Genomic DNA, 14,951 nt, shown 5'->3' on the forward strand with positions numbered 1-14,951 from the left:
GGTGTGACTAAAGAGTGGAGGGCCTTGTAAGGGTGGTATGTATCAGGTACATGTCACTAACACAGCACCAACCCATCAGCACTGTGCCTACTATATGGTCCTACAGAAAGCGAGCATTGCAGCAATAATGTTATTTAAATAAAGTAATTAGAATAATAAAAGTATTAGTCTGGATGTGAGCTTGCAAGGACCTATGTAGTTATTGACTTATGCTTTATGTATGTACAGCTGCACAGAACCCCTCCTCTTGTTCTTATGTGCAATATCATTATTTAGATTTTTATTATGGCGGTATGTACAATTGCCTAGTGCCACCTCTTTTGGATTTTAAGGTAAATGTACATATTTGTATATGTTTTTAGACACTGCTGTAATATTTTTGTGTGTGCCCCCATTGCAAATATTAAGACTGAGTCCTATGTGAATGTATATATGTGCAGTTTGAGTGTGCGGTGTGTAGAAATTGTTAATGAACTATTTGTTTTTGGTGTGTGTGTGTTTGGAGATTTAATTGAATGTGTGTCTTGATATCAAGATATTCCAGATGTAGAAAAACAAAACAAAAAACTTTTAGTATTAGCCTCTATACCACAGCACTCCTTTAAATAATTGGATGTGGTGGTTTATGGAACATATTACATTTCATGCTTTCTATATGTGTGATGCTATTATTTTATGAGTTCTGTTTAATCACCTCTGTGACTACACTGTTGAATACATACTTTTTATCCCCATGTCCCGCTAGAGCAGGCCTGTCCAACCTGCGGCCCTCCAGGTGTTGTGAAACTACAAACCCCAGCATGCTTTGCTAGTAGACAATCTGTTGATAGCTGGAAGGGCATGCTGGGACTTGTAGTTTCACAACATCTGGAGGACCACAGGTTGGACAGGCCTGCGCTAGAGTGTCTGCCCTAGCACACATTATGACTGTCTGCATTCAGTAGGTTTGTTTTCATTCCCCATAGCATGTTTCTGCTCACTCCATACTGTGTGTGAATATCAGCCTTAAGATTGGTAATATATGAGATGGTGCTATATTATCTATTACACTGTAGGTGAGGTATTCATGTTGGTCCTAGGGCTTCCTATTGTTTAGGCTAGATACACACTTGAGCGTTTTCGTCCAATAATTGGGCAAATCAGCCATCATACGACCGTTCGGTCTGAAGCCGGGTTAGTTTGTACTTATAGAGACACGATGGTCGAAAGTCGTTCCAAAGTGTAGATTGTCGGCTCATTTGGTTGGTCGTATTGTTTAATATTTTCCGACCAATCCACCTAGCGATCATGTAGTGTGTCGAAGTTTCTGATTGATCCACAAGCAACTGCCGATAGTTGCTCGAGCTGCAACTCCTTTGGGGGCGTGTGTATGTTAATTTCTGATGCCTGTACCAGTCCCTCGTGGTGTGATGTCCACACGTCACTCATTTGGTAATTAGGTGCTTCTAGCGGTAAAGCAATAGCAGGGGTCTATTGTATTAATGAGTATAGCATATGTCTGACATTTTAATTAGAAAACTTTATCAGTGTAGTATTATAAAAAACAATGTTTCAATTTTATGTGTATTGCTTATGTCTGTCTCCTTAATTATAGCTATGTGTCACTTTATTGTACACTCAATGCACATTAATAAGAAGGCAATGTATGTGTATTACACGTGTATTCTTTAAAAGTATCCTTATTAGTAAAAAAACAATTGTTTATACGCGGTTGCGAACGAACGTGCACTGTACAAGCGCTGGCTAATTTATGAAGAAAACGTGTCACCTTCACTTTTTTGTGAGGTTTGGGGTGGGTACTATTGAACATGCTCTGCCCCTTGTTTAAATTTCTTGGGGATATCGTTACATGGACCTCAGAAGTCGTTTCAGTGTGTACAGAATTCTAATCTTTGCTCAGGACAATATGCCTGTGAAAAATCGCTGCCCGGACGATCGGTCTTTTGTTAATCGTCTAAAACGTGACTAGTGTGTACGCATTAATCGTCCGAGCGATCGGAGCTTTGGTCGAAGGTAAAGTCGTTGTAGATAACACGTCGGTTTGAAAAATTCTTCAGTGTGTACCTAGCCTTACCAAAAGAGTAATTCCATTTCTATTCTAGATCTGCAGAAACGATACATCAATAATTATATTCTCATGTAGCCTAGACTATTGTTTCATGGAAGCTATCTTTGTTTACCTAAACCAGAGGAGATCTAGCTAGGGGTAGTGTCCTCCCTCTGCTCCAAATCTAGGCAAGTGTTATGTTTAAAGCACAATGGAGTGAACAGCCAGCATTACACTATGCTGTAACCATTTATGTAGATTTTAAATATTCTATCCTATTACATTGCTATTTAACCACATGTTACAGGCTAACAATAAGACACTGTAAGGTTGTGCTTTTAGCTACATATGTAGGCATACTAGATAAGGTGCAGGAGTGTATTCACATGTAAGACAGGGTGTCTGCCTGATTTAATCATCTTAATTAGGACATGTGTATTTTATTCCTGTGTCTTAACACACCCCTATAGCATGAGGCTATTCTGTGGGTATAAGAAGGGGTGCTCATTCTGAGGATTGGTTCCTGGAAGGTGCAGGGTGGCTGGTGTTGAGTTGCTGTTCTCTGCCAGTGGACTACATCTGTAGCGGAGAGAAATCCTTGGGTTTTGGATTCTGCAATTCAGAACAGCCCAGTGACTGTAACTCCTTAAGCTAGTGGGGTAAGGGACAGATAACGTAGTAAACCTGCCTGGCATTTACTTACTGTTTTCTAGCAAATGTTTTTATAACAATAAATATATTGTTGTACTAACTGCATTTGCCTGAGTGACTATGAGAACCCTAGAAGGTACTGGGTAGACTTCCCTGGCATAGTAATGCACCCCTGGGTGGCCAGCCAGCGTCAAGTAGGTATAATTGGGACAGACAAAACCGGTATCCTCACTATCACCTTTTATGCTGATGTGCTAAACTTGCCCAGAGCATTTTTCCTGTCCACAAAGATTTCTATACAAAAGGTGTTTGCTTCTAGATTGAATGTTTTAAAACAATAGGATTACATAGATTAGATGGAATGATTTTGTAGCTGCAGTTATGAAGTTTTTTTTTTTTTTTATAGTTTGTTCTTATGGAGTTTGTGTACAATGTATCTTCTCATAGTTCTGGAGGAGATTATCTTACTATCTGGTGCAGTGATATTTTCTGTGTTCTCCTAGTTCTGTATACAGCAATATTGGAGGCGTGATGACCAATCACAATATGTACATGTACCGCCACGATCCCTATCGCCTGCAAAAACCTGTCCAATCTAACTGCCACTGTGATTTCTTCTGCACACTTTTCTCTACATATGTGGTGTTATAATAAAACCGTTCCGTTTACATTGCACTTTGTTCCACAAAAAATGTCAGGATGTTTAATTTTTGTATACGTAAGACTAGTGGTTCTCAAGTACAGGTCTCATTGGTCACCTGCAGCTACCAGAAAGTCTGTAGTTGGACCCAAAGTGTACCTGTCATGCAAGTTTCAAACATCTAACATTGACTGTACAGCTTGAGTAGATGCTAATTTGTAATGTACACAGCAGAGATGGTTCCTTCCCTCTCTGGGTCATAAAATTAGGTATAATTGAAATTAGCTGTAAGTTCCTGGGACACTGGCTCTGAAAGATGATGAGAGGTCAGAAACCTGGCAGTGTTTCTTGTCTCAGCAGCATGCACTCATGAACCTGCCAGTAAATGGGTTGTTCATAAAAACGTTCATAAAGAACAGGTGTATACATCCTTTATTTGGTCTGAGGGCTGCATTGGAAGGTAGTATTCTGTTAGAAGCCACTGCAATAACATGTCCGTGAATGGGTAATATATGAAGCATTTAAGGAACCTCTTTGTAGTTATGTTGTACCTCTCAGTAGTGAGTGCTGCAGCAATGCGTCACCACACAGTGTGTGACCATCCCACATAGTGAGTGTGGTCACGTCACATAGCCATGCCTCTCCCCTATAACCCCCTCTCTTCTGTAGTAACACACGTCCCCCGTCACCTCCGTAGTAACACACGTCCCCCGTCACCTCCGTAGTAACACACGTCCCCCGTCACCTCCGTAGAAATGCGTTTCCCTGCATGCTTCCTACCTTCCTTCCAAGACTAGACTCCTCAGTAATACAGGAACTGTCTGGCAGTGGATCAGAGTGAAGCTTATTCATTGTACTCACTGCCAGACTGACCTCACTGCTGGGGCTGGGACTACCAATACTATTTCTGTCCCAGGTCGCCCTGTATATGTTCTGCTTCCCGTTGGCCACAAAAATGCCTCTGTGGGCTGCCTCTTGTACACCGGTGGTATAGAAGAAACCATATAGCTGTAATTCACAGTAACTGTATGTTTAGTTACATCTCATATATCTGATTAAACCACACTTTTGTGTAGATGCTTCAGGAAGCAGACACAGGAGAGATGCTGACTGCCTGCTCTGCAGCCAGACGGAGGTAGCTGGGGGCAGGGATGAGTAGTTTGGGGTGGTCTGTTAACTCTTTAACTGATGCTCTATTTTAATGTTAGATGGAGGTCTGATCACTGGTTTATTGGGGGTCTGGGCAATGTGATAGCATTGTGTACTGGTCAAATCATGTATAATGCTGGTCCCAGTAGGCTGCATAACAAGGTGGACTGTGAAATGCAGGATAATATGGTGTATGTAGTGAAAAGGGCATGTCCTCAATGGTGGGGACTAGATGTTACAGCAGCACATTCTTCTAGTTAGACTCCTGTGCAGCCGCTGGAGCACAGCAGCATCCGCACTGAAGGAGGAAGACTCCCTGGAAAGCAGGGATTCCGACAATCTTCTTGTGATGAGCCTGTAGAAAAGGTTTCCATCTGATAGCTCTCCTGTGCAGAGTACTGTAGTGGAAGCAGCACTGTCTGACGACTGGACCTCTGCTCCAGTGCGTTCCTCAGAACGTCATTTATAGATACTGATTAGCACATCTGACCAGTTGTTGAGACGTTCTATGAGAGACTTGTCTTTATTATAAGATCTTACCTTCTCTTCACTGCCGCATGTAACTTCTATTTCTTACCAATGTTCTGGGTTGTAATTGTAAGCTGGAAATGTTTACATATGGAGGCTGGCAGGGTTGTGGTATTTGTTTTACCTTGCAGTCCACTTTACCTGCCAAATTGTATCAATGAACTTTTTGTGCCTTATTAAGAATTAACAAAAAAATAAAATGTATGGATGAGTGGAATGGGGTCTGAACACTTGTACATGTCACTTTAAAACAATTAAGAAAAAAAAATTACATAGTAAGATATATGTTTTACCTTTTTCTGCTTCTTGATAGTCATTGAAACATGTAGTTTGGTTAGGAGTGCCTAAAGTTAGCTCGCAACTATATAGCTATAATAAAATATGATTGATATTCATTGTCTATGCTGTGTAAAGCAGCAGAACCTCTGTTTTGGAGAATGTGATAAAATGGGAATAATAACAAGATTTTATTTGTGTTCCAGGGACCAGCTTCACAAGAAAGGACTATGAAACCTGTAGATACAAAGGTAAATGACTTTCATCCATTCAAGTACAGTATGTACAACATATGTATAATTGTCCTCCATGCTCCACTTTATTACATAAAGCATTTTATTTGGTATTTCACTTTCCCATTCCATCTAATTGGGAAGTTTTTATTCGTATATCAGTATACGTGAAAATTAGGATGGAATTCTTGTCCCCAAGAAACTCAATATTACATATTATAATATTCTATGTATTTCTCACTGCTCAGACCCACCTTCACCCATAGCTGCTGAATAAAAGAGCTCAGGTAAAGACTTAAGTCTCTGTGAGTCCTCGAACTGCACAGAACAAAGAAACAGGGATTTATCAATGCACACCGAGTACTTTGTGTATTTTGTCTTCTGTCAGATTATCAGTCTCATAAGTAAAAAGATTCATGAGACTAATCTTGAGGAGTGCCAGGACATTGTGAGGCGTCATAAACACCTATAAATGTGTTATCGTTACATTCAGAGATTGCGCTAATTGTCCACTCAACACTGTATTTACAGGGTATAAGGGCACAGCAGGGCCACATTTTGTCTAAAACTGACCGCTCACTTGGGACAAACCATCCTATTAAATTCCATTCTTGGTTGTCTAATATTGCCTATAATATTGGTGTCCTGGCACATATGGTTAGGACTAGATTTATGGAAAAGACCCAGGTTATGGCAGCAAGTAGTTTAGCCACATCTATTAATCCCCATCGTGCCTACAACTAAAATATAGCATGGTGAGAAATAATAAGGGGAAAGAAGTCGGACTTACTAAATGTTTATTCTTACCACCAACTTTGTACTTTTTGTTTCATTTTTGCCCATTTAAAAAACACTAATTTACATTTTAGGCAACACCAGCACCAAAGGCTGAGCCACCCAAATCCACACAAACAACAAAGGTAATCAGACCTGTACTATTACTTATGGTGAATACCTGTGGAATGTTAGATTGGTATCCTTGTAGATCAGTTACTATATCTTTATTCAGAAATGAGTGTTATAAATGATAGTGATTACTGGACTACTTTTATCTTTTAACATCAAGTGTTGTATATTTTCATTGCATGATATATTGGTTCTTGTACGGGTTATGCAAGAAGCAGTATAAGCAGTGCTGCTATTTTTCTTGTCCACTTGTAGAAACCTGATAGGTCAAATTTACTGCAAAAGAAAAGTTAACTTAATTACTCTGTTTTACTTAAATACATACTAAAGTTACCTGTATTTTCTACTTAAAATCAATAAATGAAAATAACCATATGGCAGAACACCTCTTTAATGTTTCATGTGCCCTCCAGCTACCCTGCATTATTTTTCTTCTTCCTGTGGGGTAAATGTATCAAGCTGAGAGTTTTCCGGTGGGTTTGAAAAGCCAATCAGATTCCAGCTATCATTTATTTTGTGCATTCTACAAACTGATAGCTAGAATCTGATTGGTTGCTATAGGCAACATCTCCACTTTTCAAATCCGCCGGAAAACTCTCAGCTTGATACATTTACCCCCAGGTGTTTTTTATCTTCTATCCACGTCTTATATGTATACCCACGCAAACACGGGGAGAACATACAAACGCCACACAGATAAGGCCATGTTCGGGAATTGAACTCATGACCCCAGTGCTGTGAGGCAGATATATGCACAACATTTAATTAGAATGACTAAGAAACAGGCGCTACATTTCAGCTGATTTAAGCTTAAATGTCGTGCCTGTTTCTTAGTCATTCATTTGTAAAGTAGCCTGATGAAGGGGCCTCTGTGCTCTGAAAACTAGCAAATATAATAATATTTTGGATTAGCCAAAGCCAATAAAGGTATCGCTCCTATAATACTTTTGTCTTCTTTGACAAGAAAGTGCTAATCCTCTCACAATATAACAGTGTGTAGGAAATGCCTAATAACGGGGTCAGTGTCTGACCTCACTGGCAGTGTGATCTGACAAAGGAGAGACACACCACCCTGAAGTAAATGTACTCCTAGCCTCTGCCAGAAGATATCATAAACCTGTCTAGCTGTTGCATTACTCTTTACTGTGCACAAGTTATCTTCTGTAAGGTTATATAAAGTACCTGTTTAAATTTTGCCTTAAAAAGTGATAGTCTCTCTCTCTTTTTCTTTTTTTTTTTTTTTTTCTTTTTGTTTTAAAAAGCGGTTTTGTATTCCTTTATTTCTTTTAAACCTTTTGCATTGGTTCTATAGGAATGCTAATAAATTATGTTAAGGTTATAAATGGACAGTTGAATAAATCTCTGATTAATAAATAATTCGGAGAAGAGAACCCCATTGTGCTAACATTGGTTCTTCATCACAAAGAGCAGGGGCAAAAGGAGCCTTGTACCATTAGTGATTAAAAATAGTTCAGAAAAAAATCTACAAGTCAAAGTCGTAACCAAAAAAAACATAATGGCAGAATTGCTCTCAGGAACTCTCCTGGGAAGTCAAATTCCATATATTTTCTCTGAATCATTAGCTGGTTGGGGTTTTCTCTGTTGCAAGATTTCTTTAACATAGTTTTATAGAACAAATTTAACTCCAAAGGCTCTTAACTCCCTAACTCCCCTCCGAGAGTTGTACTGGGTAAACATGGTAACATACCCCCCTCTATTTTATCATGCATTAGCTGAAGTGCCTAAGCAAGACATAAAACCAAGCCCTCATAGACTATCCTCACCCCTTCTCTATACCCACAATAAGGACCAGTCAGTCTTATACCCCTATCGGAGATTAAGAAACCAATACAGGGTATACTGGAGGATCCCCTCTTATCTTGCGCCCCCCGCTGCCCCCCCCCATCCTGCCTTATCCTCATCCTCTTTTTGCTCACATTGTTCATATTGATTATATAGATGTTTCTCGAGATGATTGTACCAGCATGTTTTGTTGTCAGACATACTTTAATAAAAACTAAAGTACACAAAAAAATCAAACTTAACAACGCCAATTCCAGATTGCTAATCAGAAATGGAAGATTCTGTGAAAAGCAAATAAATGGAGCAATATGCATTTGTATGGGTCTCAAATGTATACGCCTGCAAATATTGCACCTTTTAATGGCCATCATTAATTTCAAAACAGAACCATTTTGGTGAAATGAATAAATAATTGTTGAGAAGAATGCTAGTGTAAAAAAAATATTAAATGTTCCTAAATTATTTAATCTTTTCTGAATAATTCCTCTTCTGGTACCACCCCCAATTTTGAAAGAGATTCAGGGAATTATACCGTATATCCAAGTAAGCTTGGAAGTTCTACATATAGCTGCTTATGACAAATCCAATTTTATGGAACAACTTAAATATGCCTAGAAAGGACATATAAATAATATATGGATAGAAATAGAGACTACTAAAATCTCAATGTTGGTGGTGTTATGGCCTTAACTAGCAGAGGTTATAAAGCACACTTTCTTATTCGAGAGAGGGGTCTCACATAATTTAGTTTTAATCTCATATTATACCATTTATGGATATTTAAGCATATGCTTCCAAGTTTCTCTCTGAAATTGCAGATATTCAGAAACTTAATTCATTCCTACCATCCTTCCACCTAACCCATTATCCCCTCTCTCCTCCCGGTCCCTTCTGCCTTCCTTATGCGTCAACTGACTCCCTTTGTGCCTGAGTCTTGTTCACCCCCCCCTTAGGTTGTAAGCTCACTTGAGCAGGGCCCTCTTCCCTCCTGTATCCATACCTGTTCTTCTGCTCCGTACTTACTGCATTAGCCTACCTGGAGCCTCTGAAGTTTGGTATTTATTGTATATTGTTCAGTAATGTCTTACCCTGTATAGTCTACTGTTTGTACAGTGTATGGCGCTGCGGAACCCTTGTGGCGCCAAACAAATAAAGGATAATAATAATTAATTTTAAGGATATATTTGAGAATAACTCTTTAATGTTTCCTAACCTTGTATTTTGTAATTATTTATAGTCAATCATTTGACATTTTCACGTTGTGCTGAAAGTTACAAGCAAACCATCTTACCAAAAAGGCATAACCATATGCTATGCTCCTATCATGGGTTACCTCTCCCTTACTAAACTTCAGCCAGTGCTTAAACAAAAAGCTCAACAAGGGAATGCTTCAATTTTTAAATGAATACCCAGTGCACCCATGTACCGTGAAGTTTTAGGCCATAAAATACATACCAAACTTACCTCATCTGTGACCTAAAAGGAAAACAGTTTCAGGAACCTATTGGAATTGTCCTGCTAATTTTAAGAGTTTAAACTATAGGAAAACAATTATTGGGGGTTAAAGAATTTGGATGGGGAAAAAATAGGGCTGTTCTGGGAAAAGCTACAGAAACTCACTGCCAATTGGTACAAAGAGAAATTACTAGGGACATTTTGTACAGGTGGTACCAAGCAGCTTTTAGGTTCTATAGCATCTACCTTGTGATTTCAGATGATTGAGGGAGACTATATGAAAAAGTGGGAACTTTGTTATAGCATTGATAGTTATTGGAATGTTGTTTTTAAATGTTTTATATCTTCATACCGCTTTAATCCTTTCCTAATTATTTGGATTGCGCAATGTGCACAATATGATACGTCACACCATCATACATTATGTTGTGCTTGGTCTGTCTAAACCAGATAGAGCAGATTGGGCAAAATGCACCAAGAGTGTCCATTTGGGTTCTATCACTCTCTCATTTTGAAGCTATTAATTGCACATGCATGTACTTGGCTCCATTGAATCCTGTTGCAAAAGCACCTTCAAACTTCACCAAGCCATTCCTGGATCTGATTAAATTAAAGCATATAGGTTACATTAAACAAACAGAACTAGTTAATATTCATGCTTCAATTTATGGACTAATTAGAAGATTGGGAATAGCCAGCGAGCTAGATTGTCTATTGCCTTGATCTATAGACCTCCCAAGCAACTGTAAGTTAAGAATTTACGCATGTAAAGATGTGATCTGCCGTTGTATATTCTGCTGATCATTCCACTGTAGGATGGTTTAAAAAGACGGTGATGTCATAGAAATGGTTGATGACATACTGGAACCGGTTGGATGTAAAAGCTCAATGAGACCCCGGATGTATCATCCCAGGTAAGGGACACAACTTCAGTTAGCACATCAAACAGTTGAACCATGATCAATCATTATCTTGCACAATTAGCAGGAAAATAATAATATCCATATTACCACACACACAAAGCATTCCTTAAAAAAACAATCTGCATTGGCAAAACTTTAATTAATTACTTTAAAACAATTAATTTAATTTGGCAATGGAATTGTGCCATTCAATAAACTCCAATATCATGACTTCTTTAAAATTCTAACTTGTACACTATATTTGGTTGTTTGATATCTACTGTTGACCTCTGGCTATTGTCCTGTGAAATTCCACATTTATCCTAGATTGTATAGGGATAGTTATTCATTAAAGGTATTGTTTACAACAGTCAGTTTGTCCTGTCTCAGGAATTTGTCAGGAACAGATCCCACAGACATGGCAGGTCGGCACAGAATTAAGTGCTGTTTGCTGCTGTCATTGCTAACTCTATCTGAAAGTGATTTAGGCCTGAGTGACACATTTTGGCGACCACCAGTGCTGACATCCCAATGTCCACAGAAAAAACATAATAGCAGAAATATTTCTTGGTAAATAGGAGGCTCTGATGTCGGCATCATGATGATAAAGTAAATCCATATCCGCATTATTATTCACACCTTCTGGCCTGCCTGTGCTATAAATATTTCTCACATAATGTGAGAACTGAACCATACTTGTACTATAATGGCATCTACGGGAAGTGTGGGGGAATAGGGGAATAATTAAACACAATATTTAACTATATCATCTTCATTAGCCTGTTATTCCCAATCAAAATCATTCTATGTTTCCATAATAGGTGAGTCACCTATACCAGTTACAATGCACTTATGTGCCTTGTGTTTTAGTTGTTTGCGTAAGACTGAGAAAAGGTTCAGCTATTAACACTTTATCGCACACCTCGAGTGTGTGCAGGTGTCCGTTTAACAAACATTCATTCACTTAATCAAACTGGCAGTTTGTGGGTGGTAAGAAATATGTAAGACCCAGTGTACTTCATTTTCATGTGCTTGTTGCACTTTCTGTCCTTTAAAATTGGTGCCATTATCTGTTTTCGTAGGCATCCCATTATGTAAAACAAATACTAGTTGATTTAGGGTAGTCTCTTGACTTCCATTAAACTGGTTGAAAAGACATAATTTCTGAGTAAGTTTGCACTGCAGTTACACAATATAACATGAATCTTCTTCCACGAATGAAGTCACATTGCTTGCTAGAATTTGGTTTCAGCTCCCCTGTGGCCTGTGGCCTGATGTCTCATGTAACCAGCACCTTAGCACCATCATCTGGTGTAACTTGCACACTGTCTTCTGTAGTCCGTTCATTTACTTGCTCATTATGTGCATTAACTTGTCTCACACAGTTTTAACATTTATGGTCAGCGGTCCACATCCACTTATTAGTTTCTCTATAAGTGGGTTTGTTGTTAATTGTCCTGTAGTCATATTTCCATGAGAATGTTCAAACAGTCATTCAAAGTCCAGCTATAAATGTAAAGAATTAGAGGGCCTGTAATCTCTTAGAGAAAAATAAGCCTGTGCTGGGTATATCCGAGCGCTGGCTTATTTTTCTCTGGTTTTGTTTTAAAATATTGCCTTTTTGTCATAGCAGCTGTTCATCAAGCCTATTTAAGGCACATTTGGGTGTGGCTCACAAGCCAGCCTTTGCCAGATGTAAACCCCTATACCTGGGAGGTGAGTGCATCTGATTTTAACTGCATTTTAATAGTGTTTAAAGCATATAGGTCAGTGTAGGACCTGCATATAATGAGGTACCCTTGACGTTGGGATGCAGGCTTAACTCTTTTGATCAAAATATGAACTAATACCTCATGTTTTCATTTTGCTAGACATACACAGATATGCAGTTTAAAGGATAAGCGCTGACAACTGTCTTTTTGTCCTGTAATCTCTTAGACAACAGCCATAGAGTCCGCAAACTGGCTGGATCCTCCTCCTCTTGTCTCATGTATGACAGTCTGTGAAGTTGGTTGCATAGCTGTAGCAGAACACGTTTGTCCTTTAGCTGTTATTGTGTCAGAACCATCAGTAAACCAACACTGCGCTCTTCATGCGATAAGTCCTCCCAAAATGAAACTTCACTCACAGGGGTCTCGAATATAAGCAGTACTGGTATCTCAGGTAACCTTGATTTAAATTTAACATATCTGGCAAGTGGCGTGATACTGTTTGGGGGTCTTGTCCTTCCACGTGTCTCCTTTCTTGTAAGTACTACTTCCATTTGCATTTAAGTCTCTTTTTGTGCCAAACTGGCACGTCCAGCTAAAATTCCTGTCTGGCCAACTCAGTAGTTGACAGGTCAGTTCTTACAGTCACTGGTTGCACTTTGGTTGTTTCATCCATTTGCTTTAGGATCACTGGCTGAGAAGATAGAGAGATAATCACTGGGGTCCATATTTCATTTCCACTCACAATAGGCTTTTCTGTAGAAACAAAGACAGTTTTTTAATCAAAGAGTAAAGTTTCCTGATCTGTATGTAGCGTTTGCTCTCTGTTATAAGATAGTTCACTAAGTAGCACATGTGTAGTAAATATGTGCCCCTTTTCCATTGCCATTTGTGCTTGTTCCTTGTATGCCAGTGTGTCATGTTCCCCCAACCCTTCTACTTGTATAGTTGGTAAACAGTGAGTATTGTTTGCAATAGACATATTGCCATGAAATATACTTTTATCAGTATCCGTGTCTAATACAGTAGTGACATGCTGAGGGGGGTGTCTGTCCATGCCGAAAATGAGAACCAATATCATGGAGACATGTGTCTCCAGCTATAAAGCATGGACTGTGACTGGAAACCTGCCTGGTTTCCATGCAATAGATTGTTACCTCCCCTGTCTGACCATATGAGTTGGGTTGGATCATAGAATGGAACAGAAGGCGTTACCACTTCCTCAGCATCACTTAGTACCTCCCTCTTTGGTGGGGTTGATTGTCCCTTCTGTGTCTGCCCCATTTGTTTCCACATCTCAATAGTTAGTGGACCATCTAATTTTTCTTTAGGAGTACCACCTTTTGACAACTCAAAATACATTTCTTTTGCTGTCATCTGCATCTTTTATTTATCAACATGATTGCAAAACTTTCTGTCTTGCTCATTATGTTCCACTTCAATTAATTGATTTAACAATGTAAAAGCCTCATGTATTTGTGCTGTGGAATATACAGATCATTGAACATATCAGACAAAGGTGTCCTGTAATAAGATGGTGCATATTTCAGCAATTTACTTTTTGATGTGGAATGAAATGAGATCATATCAGGACCTTCCCAGTTCAACAGATTGTGATCATCATTTGCATCTGTTAAGTCCTTTAGCCTCAATGCTGCCACACACCCATATTCTCTAACACATTGTATACCATCACCAACTGAACCCCATTGAGTTGGGTCCATGAGCTCAGTGGGATTGGGGTACACTTTAGCAATATACAGTTGTACTATGTCTAGAAAAGTATAATCCCCTTGTATTTTTGCTGATTTTTATCATGTGTAAACAAACCCTAGGATCTGTGGTAATGTTTCCTAAACCAATTGCTGCTTGTGGTGACAACACAACTCTATCACCTCCCAAATCCCCGATATGTAGCAACCATGATAGCAAAATCTCTCCTTGTTTTTGTTTGAATTTTGCCAACAGGTTGCTCAACTCTCGTGTTTTGTAATTTTGTGTTTCTTTTGCAATTTGTTGTAACTGTGATTGTTCATATCTAGTGGTCTTTGAATTGGCATCACAGTCTGATAATATTTGTGTACCTTTCCCCCTGCTAGTCTGTGTTATCTCTTCTACATTCTCACTAGCCTGTCTGTTAATTATTGTACATGCTGCTGGGGAAATAATAGGTTGGTCATTCTCTTCTAGGTCTATCTCTACTTCTAAATCTGAACCATGTGTACACAGATTATGTATGACCTCAGTATCCCATTCCTGTTGTTCCTCTACTAAACTCTGCTCAGTGCCAGTTGTGCGAGACTCACTGGTCTCATCTGCCCCAACACATCCTCCTCAAACTCCACATCAAAATCACTATCATCTAACTGATTCCACTGCTGCCCCGCAATTAATGTTTTTACATGTACAAACAACAGCTTACTTCATTTACTCTTCTGCTTCTTGCGGTTTATTCTGTTTACAACTTAGGATTCGAACTGCTGCTGGAGTTCATTTGCACACAGCTCCTGAGGCCGTACACAGTTTCTCGATACAGCGTTTTGTTCTCAGAGTGAGTCGCACTCTAACGTCACTTCCTGTACTTACAAGATCAGTTCACACGCAGCCTGTGATGCGAGACTCAGAACGGCAGCAGCAGTCCGCGCCCCAGAA

The 14,951-nt window shown here is 39.1% G+C and overlaps 1 protein-coding gene across 6 annotated transcripts in view; it reads left to right on the forward strand.

Moving 5' to 3' along the window:
* The window catches only part of CAST (calpastatin), a 110,034-nt gene that overhangs the window by 51,492 nt on the left and 43,591 nt on the right, over nucleotides 1-14,951 (forward strand). For all 6 annotated transcript variants that reach the window (XM_075181257.1, XM_075181266.1, XM_075181230.1 and 3 more), the window contains 2 exons: nucleotides 5,498-5,542; nucleotides 6,394-6,444. In XM_075181257.1, the coding sequence (XP_075037358.1) occupies nucleotides 5,498-5,542; nucleotides 6,394-6,444 (96 nt within the window). The remainder of the gene's footprint in view (nucleotides 1-5,497; nucleotides 5,543-6,393; nucleotides 6,445-14,951) is intronic.

This window comes from Mixophyes fleayi, chromosome 1, assembly GCF_038048845.1.
Source record: "Mixophyes fleayi isolate aMixFle1 chromosome 1, aMixFle1.hap1, whole genome shotgun sequence".
In the NCBI taxonomy this organism is placed as follows: Eukaryota; Metazoa; Chordata; class Amphibia; order Anura; family Limnodynastidae; genus Mixophyes; species Mixophyes fleayi.